This window comes from Herpailurus yagouaroundi, unplaced genomic scaffold (assembly GCF_014898765.1).
Source record: "Herpailurus yagouaroundi ecotype Mexico unplaced genomic scaffold, PumYag 191, whole genome shotgun sequence".
In the NCBI taxonomy this organism is placed as follows: Eukaryota; Metazoa; Chordata; class Mammalia; order Carnivora; family Felidae; genus Herpailurus; species Herpailurus yagouaroundi.
In genome coordinates, this window is record NW_024412422.1 from 10,177,993 (window position 1) to 10,200,892 (window position 22,900).

The window sequence follows — 22,900 nt, forward strand, 5'->3', positions numbered from 1 at the left end:
GTCATGAGGACATGCTAACATCCCTGTGGAAAAGCCCCATGTGCAGGGGAAGGGAGACCCCCAGCCACAGCCAGTGCCATCTTGACTGCTCCGCGGTCCTCCAGCCCCCAGCAAGCCCTGGGAGGATACCAACTGCACGAGTAACCCTGTGGGGGAAGCACCCGCCACCCTCAAATTCCCACCAACAGAAACCGGGAGATGTGATAAAGGTTTCATTGTTTGCAGCCACCAAGGTTGAAGCGATTTGTCCTGCAGGTACTGGAAAAACTCGGCTGGAGGGTAGAGACAGAGTGGCAAAAAGCCCCATCTACAGGGTCTGTATCGGGAATATAAGTGCCTCTCCCTCTCCCTCTCCCTCTCCATTTTGTATGGATGTCCTTTCTACATTCTCTATTGCTGCATCACGAGTTATTACCGATTTAGGGGCTTAAAACAGCACACATTTGTGATCTCACAGTGTCTGTGTCCATCCAGGCCCGGCTAAGCCGGCTCCTCCGCTTGGCATCTCATGAGGACGCAGTCAGGTGTTGGCTGCGCTGTGTTCTCATCTGGACGCTTGACCGGGGAAGGGGGAAAAATCAGCTTCCAGGCAAATTTGGGTTGCTGGAAGGATTCATTTCCTTGCAGCTGCGTAACTGAGGGCCTGGCTTTTTGTTAGCAGTTGGCAAGAGGCTACCCCTGGGGTCCTGGGGGCAATCCGCAATTCCTAACCAAGTGGGCTTCTCCAACTTCATCCTGGGAGCTGCTTGCTTCATCAAGTACGCCAGGGGGACCTGGCTACTGTCAGCTGAGAAAGAGTCTTATACAACATAATGTAATCACGAGAGTGACATCCTGTCCCTTTGCTGTATCCTATAGGTTAGAAACAGGTCCCGGGTCCCACCCACCCTCAGGCGCCCTCACCTTGAGGGGACCTTGATTACACAAAGGCATGAACACCAGAACATTGTCTGTCTGCCACAGCCTCCCTAGCAGGGGTCTTTCCAGCCTTGCTTGAATGCTCCCCACAACGGAGACCTCACTTTCTCAGGGAGCCTGTGATGTTGTATTGGAAAGATCTTCCTTACAGTGTGCTAATATCCCTGAGCCTGACGTTTCTTCAATTATTTTTAAAGGATGCACTGGACTCCAGCATAATGAAGATCACCCACCCTTCCCAAAAGAGCCTGCGTCATAACCTAATTCAGCCATCCCTCCCCCAGGTCCCTCTGGCTTTCCCTAGAAATGGACGTCCCAACTGGCCCTATTCTTCCCTTCTTTGTCCTCACTTTTCTTCCTTCTACCTCTTCTGATCCCTCTCCATTTATGTCCTGCCTTTACAAAGCAGCCTAGTGACCAAAAACAGAGCACAGGTGAGATGCTGGGCCATGTTCCCAGTGGAGACCCCTTCAAGGACGTGTTCCTGGAGCTCACCATCTGGTCGTGGGCAGGGTCAGTCACGGGCCAGACACAAAACCAATGCCTCTCACCCCATCACACAACTCACCGGGGTCCGTGTGTGCAGGAAATGGGTGCTGCTGAACACGTGTGGCTCCAGAAACATAAGCAGGGACAGGGGTCCCTGAGAGGGCCTGCCTGACATAATTGCCTCCATCTGCAGACAGGCAGAAGGCGTGCCAGGGGTTGCCAGCCCCTCTCCAACCCCTCCCCCATTCTCGGCTCCAAAACACGCAGTTGACAAACAGCTCATCCAGTGTTTGAAAATGTCACCGACTGGTCTCAGTGGGGACTCACAAGCCTCCTGTGGATTTTCGTGTTTTAATTCCAAAAGCAAACAGAGAGAAGCGAGATAGTGTTTCAGACCAGAGCCTCTGCTCTCAAGAGAGAGACTGGGCCTGTCTGGGCCTCCCCGTGATATGCTGGGGAGCACTGTCAGCATGGAACCCTCGAGAATGCTCCTAAGACAGGACAGTGGCTCCTTTGCCAAGGCCCTCTGAGCCCAGGATCCCAGCTCTGCAGCCTTAAGACCAGGGTCCAGTGTTGGGAACTCATCAAAGGCCAAAGTACTCAAGTTACTCACAGCATTGCATCCAAGCCAGAAAATACACGGACGGCCTACTGCATGGCAACGTGAGCCCTCCCTGACCTGGCGGAGTTCAAGATTGTAATCCTGGGTCTGCCGCGTGTAAGCAGCGGGCTCTGCTCTGCTCTAAGTATCAGTTTCTGGATCTGTTAAATGGGAATGGTTTCATTTCTGTTTCCTGCTGGGGCCCTCGGAGGCTGCATGTAGAGAGACCCCTGGCTTGCCAGCTGAGACAGGTAAGGGTGAATTGCGTCGCCTGTCTCCACTCTTATCCACACACTTAAGACAAACATCAAAGGATGCCTGCCTCCTATTCCCTCGCCCCGCCGCCAAACTGGGCTCAGCAGTTCCCTGGAGGGATCTCAAGGGCTGCAGGGGGGTGGGGGATAGAAGGACAGGATAGGTAGGCAACCAGGCCGCCCACCGTCCTCACTCAGCTGGGTTCTCAGCACTAGCAGAAGACGGATACCAGTAAAGAAAACAAAGAGAAAAAAATGGAAAAGAACGTAGTATTTAACAAAAGCATGAAATTTGGTTTACTGCATGGATGACCTCCATACTTCACCCTTCCAAGTATCCATGCCCTTTGCCGCGTGAATTTGAAATCGCTCTCACCCAAGAGTCAGTCTATTTCTCTACACGTGCATCCTTCCCAGACTTCTGACTTGCCCTGGCCAATGAAATGCAGGGGAGCGATGTCGTGCCACCCCCGAGGCGGAGCCTGCAAAAGTCTTGCGTGTTTGTGCTCACTCTCTCGCGCCCCTGCGGTGACCGTGACAACAAGCCCAGGACAGGGGGCTGGAGGATGAGACGCATGTGGAGCAGAGCTGAGCCGTTGCAGCCATGGCTCCTAGATCAGCCAGCCCCGCTGATGCATAAGCAAGCCCAGGCAAGCCCAGACCCCTGAGAGTAAGCGACTGGCGTTCCATGCCACTGAGTTTTAAGTTGGCTCGTCATACAGCAAAAGCGAACTGATACAGTGTCCACTGTGGCGACCACACAGATAGGTGAAGCCCGTTAGGGCGTCTACGTTTATTTTACAGTTTGGTATTATTGGAAATGACCAGCGGCATCAACTTCCCTATAAGATGTTGAAGGCTTGTAGCCACTAAAGGTCTTTATCCAGCTCTCCTCTGATCTACCTTACATATCCAGCTTCTGAATTAAATTCATTCAAAGCGTTTCGCTGTTGACAAAAAGTTTAAAGATCACCGCGGCTGGCCTGCAATTTGTCCAGATGCCTGACACGCAGGAGAGGGGAGGGAATTGCTGAGAAACATGCATGAGGCAGAGACTCTAGAAACCGGCATCCGGATCGTGCTTCGGCTGCTACCTGAGCCTACCTGCTCAGGGGTGTCGGGACAGGGACAGAAGGAGCCCTCCCGCCACAGCCAACACCCAGGGCCCCCAACACAGAGGAGATCCGTCCTGACTGCTGGTAGAAGCCCTTCACACATGTCGCTCCCTGAAATACTGCAAAATCCAGACTCCCACCTCCTTTTGGCCTCCCACCTTGATTCTTCATTTCATGCACACAATAGTCACATAATAAATACCCACCAGATGTCTCTATTAATAAATTATAATTCCCAAAAGGAGTAGGACGAGGCAAGTGCTGTCGGGGCACGAAGGCTCCGAAACATTAAATAGCAGCGGTGTGCAGAAAATTAATCCTTTTTCTTTCCTTTCTTACTTCTTCTCCACCCCCCTGTCCCCCAGGATGCCAACACGGGCAGGTGTCGGCAGGAAGTCTCTTTACAGCTCAGTGAATGAGGTTTTAATGACTCCTGGAGGAAAGGATGGGGAAGGAGGGGCGGCTACACCATGGAATGCCATGGAATGTTTTACATAGGCCTTGCTGGCCTAAAGGCGCTTCTGGATGAAATTCACCCCTACTAGACTAAAGGGGGTACAGAAAGGATGCTCGGGTTCCTCCTACCCCCTTTAGACTGCTAAGGGAATCTCAAGTTCCCGCTAATCTTTTAAGTCAGACTGAGTTCTACTCAGTTCTTCTAAATTTCCATGCCGCCTCTCACATTTGGACTTTGCACATGCTGTTCCTCTACCTGGAACTCCTCTGTCTCTTCTCCATCTTGCTCCTCTGTCACCTGGTCTCAGTTTCCACATCACGTCTTCCAGGAACTCCCCTATCAGGATCACCAAGTCTGGGTTATGTGCCTCTCCTTGCATTCCCAAGGCTCACTGTGATTCTGCTATGACAGTTCCTTGCATGCTTGGGTATTTGTTGCGGACTGGCTATTTATTTGTTTGTAGACCCCCCTGGATCCATACTCATACTTTGGCTATGCCTGTATCCCTAGGACTAAGCACAGTGTTTGACATGTGGTGGGAACTTGGTGAGGATTTGTTAATGAAGGAAGGAAGAGAAGACGGGAGGAAGGGAGGAGGGAAGGGGTGAAGGAATGAGGGAGAGAGAATGAACACATACCCTACCTTTCGACTTGCAGCACTCAGAGGAGTACCCTCTGGAGCCATGAACCTCTCGTGTGATGTTCATATTTACGCTCTGACAACGTCTCAGCATCTCTCCCTACATGTCTGAATAAATATACTCGTGATATTCATCAAAAGCAGATTTTGTCTGGCCAGAGTCTTATCAGCCAACATCAGACTGTAGGACATTCAAATGGTCTTTAGTGATCAGCTTGTTCAAAGTCCCCATTTGACAGATAGGGAGGGGCGGGGGGTCAGGGTCAGGAAAGCAGGAAAGAATTTCCCCAGGTCATCTAGTTAAGTGTTTATTAGTGTTAAGAAAACTTTTAAGGATTCTGGGTATGATGATATGGTCATTTAGGTCCAAAAAAGCTGTACAATGCATATACACCCCGCACATAAACACAGCATATATATATATATATATGTATATATATATATATACACACAAAGGCAAGGCAAGGTTGTAATTCACACATGCCTCTGATTTTGCTTGGTGCCTTACAGTTTACAAAGCTTTCCTGTACATCTCATTTGATCCTACCACCACACGAAGGGGAAGGAAGGGCACGGTGATCATTCCTATTTCACAAAGGAGGGAGCCAGGATTCAAGGAAGTGAAGGGCATCACTCAAGGCCACCCTGAAACTGAGCACCAGACCAGGACTCAGACCTGGGTTTTCTGATGTCAGACCTGATGCTCTGCTGCTGGTGCTGCAATTGCGTCCCCATCTCAGGGAGGGTAGCAACAGCCTTCCAGAGCTTCTCAACGTGCACACACAACCGAAGCCCAGTCTGCTTTGTGGCCTGACTCTTCATTTATTGGACTCGGTGTTCAATCTGTCATGCATATTGAGGAAATGAATCCAATTTAAAACACAGACGTAAGCAGAGATAGGACCTCCGCGTCAAAGGCGCCTCACTGGGAACCCAGACTGACCTCCCATGAGGTGACAGAGACCACATGTGTGGCACATAACTTCCCAAAGGCTCTGTTCTGTTCCTCATCACCTTTTATTAGTGATAGCAGTTATGTGAGTGACCATTGTCTTTATCTGAGAACGTTGTTCCCAGGCAAAGGCTGCAGAAACGGGCACAGAGGGGTCAGTAAGCTGGCTGGAATCCCGCAGGTCACTAAGAAGAATGACAGTGAGGGCTCTCCTAAGGAATGCTTTCTATCCTTTTACCAAGACAGTTTTTTGTAATTTCCTAATTTTTTTCTCCAGAAACTCGGATTTTTTTTTAAGACATGTAAAACTTGCTAGTTCCTTTTTTAACCAGCTCTCTTTGGGGGTCAGCTAATTTGAACAGAGAAGAGATAAAATTCAGTCTGTGGAAAAAATTAAAGTATCAAAATACTCACTGTTCTTTATCACTGAGGGAAGGCAAAGAAAGGAGAGAGAGAAAAAATGAATAAAGTTAAGGAAACAAATCTCATAAAATACCAACACTGGATGCAACCACTACAGAGTTGACTTTTTTAGATAGAGTGTCTTTTTAAATGTTTATTATTTTATTTTGAGAGAGAAAGAGTGTGTGTGTGAGCGGGAGAGTGGCAGAGAGAATCCCAAGCAGGCTCTGAGCTAGCCTGATGTGGGGCTCGAACTCACGACTGTGAGATCAGGCCCTGAGCTGTTACCAAGAGTCAGATGCTTAACTGACTGAACCATCCAGGAGCCCCAACAACAACCACAGAGTTTAAATTGCAATGACCTACTTCTGTTTGGTTTTGGTTTCCAAAACATTTTCCAAAAACATTTCTAGTCATTATTACCTTATTTCAGCACATCTGAAAAAGGTTGCTGCAAAGAAAGGTTGTAAAATCCTTCGCTTTGATGAAAATGACTAATCAGTTCAGCTTATTAACTGAGCCGACCATTTATGTAACTGAACAATGGATTTTTGGTACTAAAGAGAAATCGCCTAATGACAGCATGGCCAACGTCATCCTGGGGGACAGAGAGCGCATTGAGGTAGGGCAGTGAGCCCTGAACGCTCCGTGGGTCATTCGTTTGCAATGTTCCAGCTGGGGAAAGCCAGTTCTTCCACTCTAGAAAGAAGACCAGCATCTCTATTTACTAGGCGAGCAATTGTAGGCATGTCATAGCCTCCCCTGGTGCCTCAGTTTCCACCTCTGATCTCTGGTACTCTCTGCCTTGCAGACTTGAAAACTACAGAGAAATAGAACGTTTGGACACCAGCATTTCTCCCCACGTGTGGAGAGCTGAACGTACCCAAGCAAGAAGCAGATGTGTTCCCATCTTTCAACCACAATCACAATTGTGCCTCAAACATTGTCATTAGGTTCAAGGAGGCTGAGAGAGGGAGGCATTTGAAAATCACAAAAGCGTTTGGAAATCACAAAAATAGTAAGTGTCTCTGGCTAGCCAGAAGTGAATCAAGACTGGATTTCTTAATTTCCCAGAGAAAGACCTTAGAAACATCTGCATTAGCTGCAGCAAACTAAGTAGCAAGTGTGATGTCTATAATTCACCCGTTAGTATTTATTTGACAAATAATTTTAATATCTGAAGGAAACGTAGAAGCAATCAAGGCAGCCGGATGCATGCAGAATGCCAAGATGTTTCACAGAAGAGCCCAGGAGCACTTTAAGAAAACTGCATCCAGACGGTTGGAATAATTTTAATTTAATTGTAGGGCAAATTGTTTGGCTTCATATCGACTAAAAGTAAACTCTGATGGATGGTATTTTAATTAACTGACATTTCCTAAATAAATATTTTACCCTCATCCACCCTCCGGCAACTGTTTATCTTACAGAAACACAATTTTTTGGCCGATGGAATGTTCTCTGCAAAGTAACTTTGGCTCCAAGAGAACACCATGGGAAGGGCTTGGCAGAATAGACGTTTCCTTTGGAAAAGTTCCATAGTGTCGGCAAAACTGTAAAACTCACAGAACTCGAGGTTTTGGACAGAAGTAAGCAGACGGGGGCTTTTGCTTCAGAGAATATGGGTGGACTAAATACTCAGACCCTTCATCAATGCATAATTAGGTCCTAGATAAATTAGAAAAGACTCCCCCCCCTTTTTTTAATGCAGTTCTGGGATTGCTATAAAGTTAGGGGAATTCTCCAACACCACTTCCCCTTGCAACACAAATAAACACAACAGACTTGGTCAAAATGAAAACTTAAACGCTTCTGTTACGAAAAAGAAAAGGCAAGTCAGAGCCAAGAGAAAATACTTGCAACGATGTGTATCCAAAAACAGGACTCTTATCTATAGCGTATGGAGAAAAAAGCTTGTAAAATTTAGTAAGAAGGTAAATGCCCTGATTTTAAAATGGAAAAAAGATTTGAACAGACACTTCAACAAAGAGGTTACGTGAAAGGCAAGCGTTACGTAAGAGGGGGTTCGGCATCATTAGTCGGTAGGGAAACGCAAGTGAAAAGCACGAGGAAATGCCGCTGTGCACACACTAGAATGATTAACGTTGGAAAGACTGGCCACGTCAAGGGCCGTGAGGAGAAGGCACAGAAGCTAGAATTCTCATACGCCTTCTGGTGGAAATGTAAAATGGTGCAGCCAACTTGGAAAACAGTCTGGCGGCTTTGGAAGAAGTTCGGCGCATACCTATCACGCGAGTACGGGAGCCTGCTCCTAGGTGATGACCCAAGCGAGAGGAAAGCATCTCTCTACGAGGCTTTATGTGTCCCAGCCCCAGGCTGGAAACAGCCCAGAGTCCATCAGGAGACAAACGGATAAACAAATTGTGGTATCGCCACACAATGAGACAGAATTCAGTAATCAAAAGGAACAAACTATTGACCCGCACAACAATATGGGTGTTTTGGAACAAGACGAATGGATCATGAAAAAGAAGAGAGACATCTGCGTGAAATTCTAGGAAACATAAACTAATGTTACAATTACAGAAAGGTTAGCAATTACCTAGAGATGTGGGGGTTGGGGTGGGGGGAGGAAGAGGCACAAGGAAACAGTGGGGAAGTAGGGATTTGTTCCTTACCACACGACTGCATGTGATACCTTCACGTTCTTCCAATGGTCAAACTGGACTTCAAATGTGTACTGTTGAAGGTACATATTCATACTCTAGAAGGCAATTTTTTTTTAAAAACAGAGAGAGAAAATAAAGCAAACTGAATCTAGGACAGCGAGCTGTGAGCAGTAAGCCGATGCGAATACTAGCACTGTGTTCCAGAGTCTGACCTTACGCCCCTAACAGGCGGAGAAGCTCAATCTGAGACCCGGGAGGACGTTGAGCCAGGACCCTCCAAGGGAGCTAACGCCATCCTGGGGGAGTGACTCTCCTGAATCCTGGCAGAAGCAAGAATGTTAATCCTTCTGAAGAAAAATATCCCCGAAGTCGATCCCCAGGATTCTCACAGATTGAACTCACAGTGAAAAACTACCAAGCATTCAAAGAAGCCATTTTGAGTGAAAACCTACAGGAATGATAAACAACAGACTTAGGTGGTCAGGCACTACAGGCAGTGGTGTGCTGGTGAACCCTCCACAGACAATTTAACGGTGGAGAAAAAGCCCCGCTGAATGCAAAATTGGGAAGAAATATGCAGGAGCATAGCATTAGATACACGGGTTTAATAGGGGCGCCTGGGTGGCTCATTCAGTTAAGCATCTGACTTTGGCCCAGGTCATGATCTCTACACTGACAGTGTGGAGCCTGCTTGGGATTCTCTCTCTCCCTCTCTCTCCCTGCCCCTCCCCCACTTGCATTCTCTCTCTCTCTCTCTCTCTCTCTCTCTCTCTCAAAATAAAACATATGTCACATAACACAGAGAATAACAAAATATAGTAAAGTAATTAAGTGATTAATTTTGAGTATTTATATCCTTTGTGTTTAACATAATTCAATGGTAACGTTATAAACTTAATTTTTAATGACTGTGTTTAATAACAGGCTTGCCAAATGCCCCAAAATTTATCAGCTCTCATGAGCCAGTATGGCACAGATCTAATACATCCCTTATTCAGGTATAATAATTACTGGATACAGAATATGACGTTACTTTTATGTAAAATTTCCCAATTTTTAAATAATCAGGCCAAAACCAGATAGCAAAAACAAACAAACAAACAAAAAAACACGGTTGCAAGTCACAGTCAGCTGGTGGCCTGCCCGTTTGCAACCTGTGATCTAGTCCAACCTCCTCATTTGACTGATGAGGAAACTGAGGCCCAGAGGGAGGAAGAGATTTGCCTATGATCGCACAGTAAATGAGCTCACATCTAGAAGCAGAACCAAGTCTGATTTCAACTGCTGGATCAGTGCTCTCACCACTCCACCGTGCCACCTCTAATATGTGGTATGGAGTTCAAAATTTCACCTTGCTTTTTTTTTAACGTTTATTTATTTTTGAGAGAGAGAGAGAGAACAAGCAGAGACAAGGCAGAGAGCGGGAGACACAGAATCCAAAGCAGGTTCCAGGCTCTAAGCGGTCAGCACAGAGCCTGATGTGGGGTTCGAACTCACAAACCATGAGATCATGACCTGAGCTGAAGTCGGACGCTTAACGGACTGAGCCACCCGGGCGCCCCAAAATTTCATCTTGTTCTTGCAACCTTGCGAAGCAGTAAAATGGGTGAAGAAGTTTCCATGGCAATACCCCCACCGGGTGTTTCTTCCCCCCTCACCCCACGGAAGGAAATTCTGTTTCCTTCCTTGTTTTTCCTGTCTTCCTTCAAGTGTAGGACTATCAGGACCTCACTGACCCCACACAAGCCACTCCCAGGAAGACGCAGGGACTTACTCTGATTGAAGGGGTCGGTCACTGGGACACATCCAACGGCTAGAGCTGTTGCTGAACACGGTGTCAGTCATGGCAGAAGTTCGGTGCTCCTGGAAAACATTAACCCGGACATCACCTAGTTATCCAGCCGCTCTTTCTTAAGTCCCTACTCTATGCCAAGCACTCCAGGAGATGCAGAGAAGACCGGCACGTCACCCAGCTTCTCCACTTCCCAGATGGAGAAACCCAGGCCCCACGAGGGAAAGTTCCTTCTGGAAGTCACAGCTCCCTAAAGGCAGAAATGGATCGGAGCCAAGAGCCTTCTTCCTAAAACCCACATCCTCCTTCTTCACTAACTCAAGGCCACGTGTCCAGCAGGGGGAGGGTCAGAGTTCTTGATTCCAATCCAGGGTCTTTCTACCGGAGGGTGTCATCTGACTCATTTGCCAGTCACCTTGGCCTTGGCCAGCTTTGAGGTCCAAAACCCTGAAGTCAATCCTGGCTTTAAAAAAAAAATACTTTTGGGGTGCCTGGGTGGCTCAGTCGGTTAAGCTTCCGACTTCAGCTCAGGTCACGATCTCGTGGTCTGTGAGTTCGAGCCCCGCATCGGGCTCTGGGCTGATGGCTCAGAGCCTGGAGCCTGCTTCCGATTCTGTGTCTCCCTCTCTCTTTGACCCTCCCCCGTTCATGCTCTGTCTCCCTCTGTCTCAAAAATAAATAAACGTTAAAAAAAAAATTTAAAAAAATAAAAAATAAAAAAATACATATAAAAAAAATACTTTTAACACCCGACCCATCCGAAAATGACGTTGGTTTGATCTCCACAGTGGATCCAGAATCTGCCCACTGCTCTCTGCCTGGCTCACCGCTGTGCTGATCCAAAACACCGCTGTCTCCGCCCGGCTTACTGTGGTGGCCTCTTCCACAGCCTCCCTGCTTCCATACCCTTGGCTTTCCTCAGTCCACGCTCCACACAGTGGCCAGGGAGATCTTTACAAACACAACTCACAGCTTGTAAAAACAGCACCCCACGGCGAAACCCAGAGATACTGTGGGATCCAGCAATTCCACGCCTAAGTATCGACCCGCCCAGGGGAAACAAAAGCATTTGTTCACCCAAAAACGTGTACGCGGATGCTCGTAGCAGCATCATTCGTAACAGCCAAAGAGTGGGAATGACTCCGTATTCACCAACTGATGAGCCTACAAACAAGATGTGGTGTGGTCTAGGCGATGGAAGGTTATGTAGCCGTAAAAGGGAAAGAGGTTCTGACATGCGCCACGCGGACGAACCTTGAAAACAGGGTGCTGGGTGAAAGACGCCAGACACAAAAGGCCACATTGTGTGATTCCATTTGTAAGAAATATCCAAACCTACAGAGGTGGAAAATAGATTTTGGTTGCCAGGGGCTGGGGAGGGTGGGGGGGGGGACTAGGAGGTGATGGCTTTGGGGCACGGGGCTTCTTTGGGAGGGACAATGACAATGTTCTAAAATTCATTGCAAAGGGTGAATTGTTAGGATATGTGAATTGTATCTCAGTGAAGTGGGGGGAGGGTGGGACCATCACTTTGGGAAGCTGGCAGGCCCATTAAAGCTATGGACGTTCATCTCCCCTACGGTTCACGAGTGCGACTCTTAGGTATACACCCAAGGAGAAAATGCTCACGTTCTAAGCATGTATAAGAACGTTCACAGCTTCTTGATTCACAACAGCTAAAACCTAGAAACAATCCAAATGCCCATCAACAGGAGCGTAGATAGATCCGTGTGGTCTGTCCACGCAGTGGGATGCTGGTCTGCAATAAAAGACAAACCCCTGATGTATGTAGCGATAGGGACACATCTCACAGACACTATATTTTATGAAGGAGGCCAGCAGCAAAAGAGAACACGCTATATGACGGTGGGTTTCATGGAAGTTAAGAAGAGACAAAGCTATTTGATGATTGTGGAAATCAGAGCAAATCCATTGCTAACTTTGGGGCTGGGGAGGGGCAGCTGGGGAGGGGCCTCTGTAGGATGAAAATGTTCTGTATCTTGATCTGGGTGGTCATTAAACAGGTACATACCCCTGCAAAAGCCGTGTCTGCACTTTATGTCCCTTCCCTCCCTTCCTCAAATACAGTAAATGAGCCCATGTCACTCTTTTGCTCAGAAGTCTTCAATGGCTCCCTATTGCTCCCAGAATAAAATCTAAACTCCTTGGCATGACCTTGGCTCCTTGTGACCTCCTTCTCTAACTCTACCCCCCCACTCTCCTCTTGCTCCCTACGCAGCCCCCCGCGCCCTCTCCCCCAGGCCTCTCTGCCTGCTCTCCCCTCTGCCAGGAACTCCAGGCCCATATGCCAGGCTCACCGCCGTTTCTTTAGGTGTGTTCCCAAATGTCATCCCCTCAAAGGGCCCTCCCTGACTGCTCCATTTAAAACAGCTCCTCCCCCACGTCCTCCGCTCTGGCTTCCTTTACTCTGATTTCCTTTTCTTCCCAAATTTATCAGATGTCTTATTTCTTTATTTGCTTAGAGTTTGCCTCTCTTATGTCTAAAACGTAAGCCCCTTGCAGGACTTACTCTGTTCTGTTCTCTCTTAATCTCCAACACTTCACAGAGCGCCTGGCGCATAGAAGGCATTTAATAAACATTTGTTGAATGCATGCGTGAGTCTCCTTCAACACTAAGGCAGTCCAGCTGAACTGAGCCAGGCTCATGTCCTCTGTGAGGCTCCCCGCCCCCCTCCCGCAGGTCTGGCCAAAGGGCAAAGCGGGAGAGGCCACGGAGATTACATTTAATTAATTAAAAAACAAAAACTTCGGAACGTGGGTCACTGTGTCCCGTGGGGCCCGATTTCCCTGAAGGTCTTGGCACCACACGGCCTCGTTTTCTGGGATGCTGGGAAGTCGGGAGATGAACAGGGAGAGCCCTCTCTCTCCTATCCTGCAGCCCCTGGAGTTATTAAATCTTTGAGTGAGTGAAGCCAGAGGGGGGCCGAGGGCTGGACACATGGGAGGCAAGCCTCTTACAGAAAAGCCATTTCGTCTGCTCCCCTGTGATTGACATAATCTTCTCAGATTAATATGACCATTTCACCGTTTCTACTTGGAAAGCAGGAAGAAAGAAGGGACATCTCCTGGTGCAAAGGGAATCTGCTGAAAAGAAACTTGTCTCGTTATTATCTGTGTCAGTTGCTGAGCGAGGCCATCCTGGGCCCCCGGGACCCCTGGCCCCTGCTCGGGCCCAGGTTTTGGGCTTCCTCGGCTGCTCCCGGACGGGGACTCCAAACATTCATTCGAATGCCCTGCCTCCTGCTTTGCAGCAGAGATGTGGTGCTGCCCTCGGGGGACCCCGGGAAGCAGGGAGGGCTGGGACGGGGGTGACACGGTCTCCGCCCACGAACTCTAATCTCCAAATGCTGTTGCTCTCCAGGCGGAACCTGGCGGCCCATCCTCTCCTGCATTCAGTCATGCACACCAGGAGCTCATTTCCTGTTAAAAGTCTGCCTGCAAAGTCCAAGATCATTCATGGAAAGCACCCAGCTCGGTCCTCCAGGCCAGAAGCTACCCTGGACCCTACTGGTTATTTCAGCTTTGCCATCCAGAGAAAGGAGGTCACGTGCCCACAGGCAGACCGTGGCTGGGAGGATGGGGGGACAGATGCAGGTGGAGGCGAGGGGGCACAGCACGCATTGCCGATGTCCTTGACAGGAGGGGCGTCCACCCCCAGCCTCTGGGAGTGTTAGCAGCTAAGGGCTCATGGCAGCACCGTTTTCCAGAGAACTGCCCTCAGCCAACAAAAGCAGCTGCCTTGCCCAGAGACACCCCGAGTGCAGCCCAAAGCCAATGAGTAACGGGCAGGGGGCAATGTAAAAGCACAGACTTTTTGTCTCGAGGCGGGACAAGCGTGTGCCAGCATGCTCCAGAGCTCCCCATGGGATCCGGCTGAGGCCAGACTCCAGCTGAAGCCCCGTCCTCGCCTGGCATCCCTCGCTGCTTCCCGGAGTCATCACTGGTACCAGAAAATCCCATCGCGGGTTCTGCTTCTAGAGTACTTGACCTCACGCGGGAGTAGAATTTTAGGAAATCGGGGTTCCGATCCCCAAGCTCATCATGTTACTTAGCCATCTTCTAACCTGATAAAAGGCAAGCCTAAGACAGTCTCCCACCTGCCTGCAGATGCTGCCCCAGGAAGTCCAGCCACGGTGTCAGGTTTGAGGGCGAGTTAACAGAAGTGGAGAAAGCCTCTGACGTTTTCAGATGACCCCTGCCTCTCCTATTGCACACTACAGAGAAACCATCACCACAGTGGACAGGAGGCCTGCAGCTCCAGGGAGAAGCCCCAGAGGGAAACCAACCATTGGCGCCAGGAGCAAAATCAGAGATGCCTGTGTCAGATAAATTACATAGGATTCTGCCCCAGGACCCGCAGAACCTCAGCGTCACCGAGCTGATGAATTTCAGCATCTACAACAGTCCCTGACACACAGTGAGCACTTGCAGAAAGATAATCCCCCCTTCCTACTTCCCCTAGACTATAGCTTATGTAACAACGATGACCAACATTTCTTGAGCACCTACTATGTGCAAAATTTCATACCTTCGTCATTTGCTTTAATCCTTACAATCCTACTGTCAGGTAAGTGACATTTTACAGGTAAGAAACTGAGGTTCAGAGTGGTTAAGCCACCTGTTTAAAATCACACAGCTACCAACAAGCAGACTCAGGGTTTGAACTCTCTCCAAAACCCATGTGCTAATCACTACTCTGTTCACACCTACAGAACATTCCTCCCTGGGCTTTAGATTATTGGATCCTGACAGCTCCTGGCTGTATGCCCACCTTTCAGCCCCAGAAACAAGCTGAGACCCTCCCCCACCAGCCCCCTACCTAGAGATGCTGAGAGATCACACACTTTGGCTCGCTCGGTCAAGGCCAAAGTCATGGCTCAGATCCAGTCCTGCAGCTGCAAGTTCAGAAAGCAGAAAATAATTGCCTCCCCAGAAGCCAGAGGCTCCAAGTCTCTTTCCTGGGGCACAGGTGATCCCCCCCCCACTCCCCACTCCCCAGTCCTGGTGCAAACTCCAAGGAACAGTCTGCTTTCAATAATAAAAGCAACAACAACAACAGCTGTTCACATATCAAGGGCTTAACACGTGCTAAGTGCCTTTCAAGTTTTATCTTGCTCGGCCCTCACAATAGCCTTCAAGATAGATGTTCTTCTTATCCCATTTTACAGAGGAGCAACTGAGTCATGACGCATTTAAGCGGGCTTCCCAAGGTCCTGCTTAAAGTGTTTCAACAAAGCAATCTAAACGCCCGGCACTTAGCGCTGGCTAGCCCGTGGTGTGCCCCTGGATAGTGGAATACTGCACAGCGGGAAAGAATAAGGAGATTATTTATGATGGACGTGGATGCATCACTGAGATAAACTGCCTAGTCGTAAAGACCAGGACGTAGGATGATGTTCTCGAAGAGCACCGTCTGTGTGCACAAGGCAAAGCAGGATACGTGCACACGTGTGACTTGTGGTTATCCATGCGTAAGATACATGTGTCTCTGTAAAGAACTAGCAGGAAACTAGCACAACATTGCTTGCCTCCGGGGAGGGGGACCGTCGTTGAAGCTGAGCTGGGAAGGAGAATTTTCACAACATGCCCCTTCGTATTTGCAACCGTGTGGATATGTTAGCTACGGAAAAACAAACGAACATTTATTTTTTTCATGTTTATTTTTTTATTTTTGAGAGAGAGAAAGAGAGAGAGCTAGCGTACAAGCAGGGAAGGGGCAGAGAGAGAGGGAAACACAGAATCCGAAGCAGGCTCCAGTCTCCGAGCTGCTAGAGAAGAGCCCGATGTAGGGCTTGAACCCATGAACCGGGAGATCATGACCTGAGCCAAAGTTGGACGCTTAACTGACTGAGTCACCCAGGCGCCCCTGAGCATTTATTTTTTTAATGTAATTTTAAAATAATAAAGTGCTGGGGCGCCTGGGTGGTGCAGTCGGTTAAGCGTCCGACTTCAGCCAGGTCACGATCTCGCGGTCCGTGAGTTCGAGCCCCGCGTCGGGCTCTGGGCTGATGGCTCGGAGCCTGGAGCCTGTTTCCGATTCTGTGTCTCCCTCTCTCTCTGCCCCTTCCCCGTTCATGCTCTGTCTCTCTCTGTCCGAAAAATAAACGTTGAAAAAAAAATTTTTTTAAATAATAAAGTGCTCCAATGGCTGTCCATCATAAGAGTTAAGACCTCCCCTGTGACTTCAAAGGAATGTCATGACCCTCTGCCTGCTACCCTCCTGCTGGCTTTTCCAGCTACCAGGCCTTTGCCTCTGCTGTTCCCTCTGCCTTTATAACACCTTCCTCTTCCTCTCATGTGGCTAATTCCTTCTCAGGCTCCCCTGGTCTCTGCTCAAGTGTCACCTCCTTCAGAAAGCATTCCTTGACTACACTAAGTTACCTCCTTTCACCCCACTGCTTGCTGTCACTGTTTTGTTTATAATACTTATAATGATTTGCAATTATCATTTTTTCTTTATCTACTGTGTGTCTCTTCACCTATTCTGTAAGGTCCATGAGAGCAGGGCCTGGGTCCAACTTTGTTCGATAATTGTACGTCCAATGCATGCAGGGCCAGCTTCACGGGCCCACAACCTAGGCAGCTGCCCAGCGCTCCAGGCCTAGAAGGGTCCAGAATCTGCCTTAATGCTCTGCTGTCACTATCTTGAGATTCTTAACAATAGTTGATCAGGGGGCCCTGCGTTTTCGCTCTGCAGCCGGTCCTGAACACGGTATACAGTAGGTGCTCAATAAATAAATCCTCACCTAAGCTCAGTGAGTGCAGTAGGCAGTCCATAAACCTGCATGTAAGCGGCAGAGCCAGGCCTGTTCCAGATCTGCCCACCCGCACAGCTTGGTACTAACCCGTATGCCGCCTTGCTTCTGAAACTACCAGAAGACTCTGTCCCAAGCCCAGAGAGGCCAGATTCCAGAACCTTGCCTCTCTCCCCCTTTGCATTTTGTTTCTGCCTACTTCTCCTTGGCTCCCGTCAGCACCGTTTGCTCAGGAGCTGTGCCTCAAACCACCAAATCTCCAGGTCTTCTGTCGGTTTCCGATGAGCTGAGAATGGAACTCTTAAAGCCCATTTAGCTGCAAGTGTCTACGCATGACTCCTCGGGCTGGGCCAGGCTGGCAGGGGAGCTGTACAGGCCCTTCAGGGCACAGCAGGGAACTGACGTGAGCTACAGCTGTGTGCGGGGAATTCAATGCCACAGTCAGCCCCCCAGCCCCCCAGTCTTGGAATTAAGCCAGATGCTTCACAGCAGACCCCGCAGCCACAAGCTTGGACAGCCCCCACCAGTTCTCTCTCTCTGTCTTTTCCTGTCTCGCCCTTCTTTCCCTGAGTCAGGACTATCACTGCTTAGTTAGAAATCTAGAAAAACCACGCAGACTATGTGATGGTGTGGGAAATGCAACTTACACCAAGGGCCTTAAATGGGGGGGGGGGGGGGGAGACGGGGAGGGGTGAATGGGAGGTTCCAGGAACAGGGTCCAGGCTGAAAATATGTTTTGTTTGGCCCATGCAGTGTTTTTGAAAAAGTTAAATCAAGCCAATATTCTAAAAGCATGGGATTTAATTAAAAATACAGATTGCCGGCTTCTGTTAAGAAATAGGAAGGATCAAAAAAGTACTTATAGAACATCTATTACTGTGTGCCAGATACTGTTCTAGGCACCGGGGATACAACATCAAAGCAAACAAACAAAAAAGAGGAAAATCACTGCCCCCATGGAGCTTAACTTTTAGTGGGGAATCCAGAGGATAACCAAGCAGTAATTCAAATGTCAAAGGCATCAGCTAGTGGTGAGCACTTTAGAAAAACAAGACCAAGAAGGGGGACTGGTGATTGAGAGGGAAGGGTGAGTTTTAATAAGTAGTCAGAGGAGGCTTCAGTGAGATATGTTATTTGAGCAAAGACTTGAAGGGGGTAATGGACTGAGCCATGTGAATATTGGAGGCAGAGCATTCCAAACAGAGGGAAGAGCAAGTGCAAAGGCCCTGGGGTGGGCATATGCTGGTAATGTGGAGAAATGACAAGGAGCGCATAGTTGCTGGAGTGGAGTGAGCAAGAGGAAGATAGGTGGGGGCAGAGGTCGGAGCAGTAGTGGGGGCAGGGAGGGGGGCACGTCAGATCATGAGGACCATTTGGGCTTCCACTCTGAATGATGGGGAAGCCAAAGAAAAGCTCTTGAGAAATGAGCTGAATATTTCTACTCTGCCCCAACCACGCATCCAGCGTTGACTATTTGCCAGGGTCTTAGGGTTCTGACACATCCCCGCCGAGGCAAGGACATGGGCCAGCAAGGGGAAAGATGCCATCAACCACACTTGATTGAGCCAGGCGCCGCTCCACTTGCCCACCCACCTTGCCACGCCAGCCCCGTGTCTCAGAGCTACAGCGTCCCTCATGCGGCCAGCTACATCCAGCGCCTACAGACTGCTGTCGGCTTCTCTTTGCTCCCGAAGCCAGCTGGGACATCCCCAGGCTCCCCAGAACCTGGCCACAGGCCTGGAACGGTAGGGCCTTGCTTGGCTCCTTCCCTGCAGAGCCTGCTGGTGCCTAAAACAAGGACAGAGACGGGCCAGAGTAACACTCGAGACACAGGCACGTTTGTGCTCCTGGCCTTGAAACAAACGAAACTCACCATCACCTCCGCATGCTTCTCCCACAGCCACACAGCAATAACGGATGATTCCTGTCATGAGCCTTCGAAGAGGCCCACGGGACAGTCGCCCTGTTAGAGAGTTTTAAGGCAGGCAGAGAGTCTATCCCTCACCGTTGTGAGGGTCCCAGTCATCCTCGCTGCTGCAGCCGCCCCGTCGTAAAGCAGCCACTCCCAGCCCGACCTGCACGCTGGCCACAGATGTGAGCCAGCCCAGACAAGGTCATCCAAGTCTGGCCTAGACCAGAGGAACCACCCAGCTGAACTCAACCCAATCGCTGACCTAAACAATCGTGAGATAAATGAAAGGTTGTTGTTCTAAGGCACTCAACTGTGGGGGGCCTGCTTATGCACCAAAAGCTGACCGATAGATAGAGCAGCCTATCGTTATGGTGCAACAGCCGGCCTTGGACCCGGAGTCTGGGAATCCAACCTTACCACCCCTGTTCGTTTTACTTTCTGTTTAGTCATTCTGGGCCTCAGTTTTTGCATCTGTAAAATGAAGACATAAAAATGCCCACCTTTGTCATGTTTGCCTTGCAGTGTTGTTGGGGAGGGCTCATGAGTGAACACATCTGCGGGGACCTCGTAATCCAAACTCCTTTTCAAGTATGAGGCAAGGAGGTCACTGCTAATGTTATCTGAGGGTATGGCTGGGGAGCAGAACAAAGACGTAAATTCCAGATGTTTGTTTAGGCTTGAGTGAGACACTGCAGTGGATATCTGGGATCGAGACGTCTTATTTTTGCCTGTTTGGCATTTCTCTCTCTTTTGTGGGGGGAAACGGCAATTTTCCCTTGGGAAACCCTCCCTCTTTCACGATCAATCTGTGTCGCTTAAGAGGAGCTCATCCATTCTGGTCCCTAGAAGTGGGCCAATTTCCCTTGCCTGGCCAATCAGCATATGACACCCCACGGGCTACAGTGATTGGTCCAGGGATAGGCACATGACCCAGTCTGGACCAATGAAGACCTGCCCTTAAACTTTTGTTGGAACCATATGGAAAGAAGCATTCTCTTTCCATTGGGATTGCTCAGCTGGTGGAAGAGAAGCTTGGAGCGCCACTGGTCACTTTTGCCACCACGTGGGAAAGGCCCGCCAAAGCATAAAGTAGAGCTGAGAGATGGAAAGAGGTTGATTCCTGATGATGCACTGGAATGCTGGATCCAGCCATGCCTGAATGTATCCTCCTGGCCTTTTTAGCCACCATGAGCCAATATGTTTCTCCTTTTTTCATTTCTCAAGTCAATTTGAATTGAATTTTTGCCACTACAACCCTCCTGAGCAGTATGTGTCTTCACAGACCAGCCACCTTGGAGCAAAAGGGGACCTCAAAGGCAGCCTGAATTGGCCAAGGCCTGGAGAGAAATACACCAGCCTTCGACACCCCCCCCCGGGGGGCCCCCCCCCCCCCCCCCCGCTTCGGAAGCACTGCCACCCGAGCTCAGGCCTTGCAGGAGGACAGGAAACATTTGTAAAGCACCCTCACCAAGGCCTGCTGAGACCCTGCACTGACAATTAAAATTCAGTGACAACAAACAGCACTAATTAAAAGCAAAACTAAGTACTTAATAAGACAAATGAGGTGGCAGTATTAAAAGCCAGGATGAGAGAGCTGGCATTAATTAAAAACAAAGACTAATCTCTTCCCTCCTCTGAAAAGGCTGTGTCTGTGTGTGTCTAGAAAATGTTCAGCTCTGTTAATGTGCTAAAGAAATGCCATGGGAACAGGCAGGCTCTGGTATTTGTTCTGCCTGGGGGCTGGGGTGATGAGGGTCTTCCTGGAGTGGGGGACCTTTGGGCCGGGCCTTGAAGGATCAGCAGGGGGTGCAAGACTTAAAAGGCAGAGGCAAGGATGGGGATGCGGGTGAGCAAAGACTCAGAAGCTTCAACAGACATGGAATGTTTGGCGAATGAGGAATTCATGGGAATGGAGCCTTGGGTGATGGGAGGGCAGGGGGGAGGGGGGGAAACAGGACTGAAAAGAGAGGATGGGGCCGTGATTCACCCCTGTCACCCAAAGCAATGTCCATCCAGACAACCCTGCTTGCATTGAAAGATGCAGGGGCACCTCGGTGGCTCAATCGGTTAAGCGTCCAACTTCGGCTCAAGTCATGATCTCATGGTCTGTGGGTTCGAGCCCCGCGTCGGGCTCTGTGCGGACAGCTCAGAGCCTGGAGGCTGCCTCGGATTCTGTGTCTCCCTCTCTCTCTGCCCCTCTCCTGCTTGCACTCTGTCTCTCCCTGTCTCTCAAAAATAAACATTTAAAAATTAAAAAATATATATTTCCAGAGGCTAAGACCACATGCTCTTAGCAGACAGTTCAGCAGGGTGATTTAGGGTACGGGCTTGGGGGCCAAGCCCATCCAGCCATCTACCAGCCTGATAAGCATATCCCCATCCCTGAACTTCAGGGAGGTTCCTCATCTGTAGCATTAGATCTCAGGTCATAATTATCATGAGGCTTAAATGAGACGATATATGGGAAGTCCCTGGTTCAGGACCCGGCACGAAACACCCACTCGTCAAGTGGGAGCTATCATGAATTTATGTTATTATTAACAACAATTATCTCAGTTACATTTTCCTAAAGAGATGGGAGCCCAGCTTTGGCACTAGAAGGAAATATCTCAGGCTTTTTGAAGCCAGAAAAAGCCAGAGTAAGTACAGGGAGCATTGCTGCTAATGATGAGTACTAGAAATAACCACAATACATATGATGCTATCAGGGGATGGTAACAGTGTAACTATACTAAGGCAAGGGTCGGTTGTTGAGTGCAATGGTTGTTGTCAGTGCAATGACTGCGTTTCTGGTTTTCCACCGTGTGATAGGATGGTCCTTCCCTCTCCCTGGGAAGCCGGGAGAGGCCACATGATCCGTTCGGGCCAATAAACATCCCCAGGTGGACACTGAAGCCGGCGCATCCATCACCACATTCCCCTTTTCCTGTCTTCACAATCGCGGATGGATGATGGAACCCCCCTCAGCCTGGGTCCCTGGGGCAGGTCAAAGGCAGAGCAGACACCTGTCAACCCACCATTCCCAGAAACCATGAGTGAGAAAGAAATCTCTGTTGCTTCAGCCAGTGAAACCTTGGGGATTGTTTGTTACTGCAACAACAGCCTAATCCGCCCTGTCTGTGCGTCCTACCGGCCAGGAACTGCACAGAGTATTTCCCATGCAACCCCTCGTTTGAGCTCCACAACAATCCTAGGACACACGATCTTCTATTACCCAGCTTTACAGATCAGGAAACTGAAGCCCAGAGAGGTCAAGTTCTTTGCCCAAGGACACGCAGCCAGTAAATCACAGCAGGGTGTGCATTCACACACGAAAGGCAGGAAGGATCATCCAGAGTTGATCTTCCTGGGGGAGAATGTCTCCTGCTGGGCAGGGGTACCCCAAACCTTTCCTTCCTTCCCTGAGGTATGAATCTCTCTGCACCCTGAGTCTACAATCCCAAACACTGCACACTACACAAAGAGCAGACACTGTTACGGAAGACTCTCCAGGGCTCCCTGCACAGCTCAGCCAATTACCCGATTCTTTGATAAAGTGGAAACTTGGCCTTTGCTGTGTTGTTAACCAAGCTTATCTCTGCTCCAGCTAGGCTGTGGTGTGCGAGGGAAAGAGGAAAGGTTCGGGACAGATTTCTGCGTTTGCACATGCATGCCCAGACACAGGGGGCCCCAAACAGGAAGATGTGACGAGCTAGGTCTGCGTATTAAAACGAGTCATTTAGCTTAATGGGCCCTGGCTGCCACTCAGGCCTAAACTGCAATGAAACTCATTCTGATTAAAACCCAGCTAGAACTGATTCATCTGCAGCCCTAAATCTCATCACGCCAGAGACCGCAAGTGCCATCCTGACCCCGCCTCTACCCCGGGTACAAAAGAGAGCAGAGAGGAGCATTTATCCATTAAAAAGATGGCAGCAGGCCTCATCCTCAAACCTGAAGAGCATTTTTGCAACTCATAGACG

At 49.3% G+C, this 22,900-nt stretch overlaps 1 protein-coding gene across 6 annotated transcripts in view; it reads right to left on the minus strand.

The window, feature by feature from the left end:
• The window catches only part of RPH3A (rabphilin 3A), a 278,148-nt gene that overhangs the window by 56,614 nt on the left and 198,634 nt on the right, over positions 1–22,900 (minus strand). For 4 of the 6 annotated variants that reach the window (XM_040443834.1, XM_040443835.1, XM_040443833.1 and 1 more), the window contains exons 3-4: positions 10,233–10,321; positions 5,841–5,852 (exon numbers count right to left, since the gene is read on the minus strand). In XM_040443834.1, the coding sequence (XP_040299768.1) occupies positions 5,841–5,852; positions 10,233–10,303 (83 nt within the window). In that variant the 5' untranslated portion in view covers positions 10,304–10,321. Of the gene's footprint in view, positions 1–5,171; positions 5,289–5,840; positions 5,853–10,232; positions 10,322–22,900 lie in introns of those variants that run through there. The other 2 variants (XM_040443836.1, XM_040443831.1) reach the window with 2 other exon arrangements.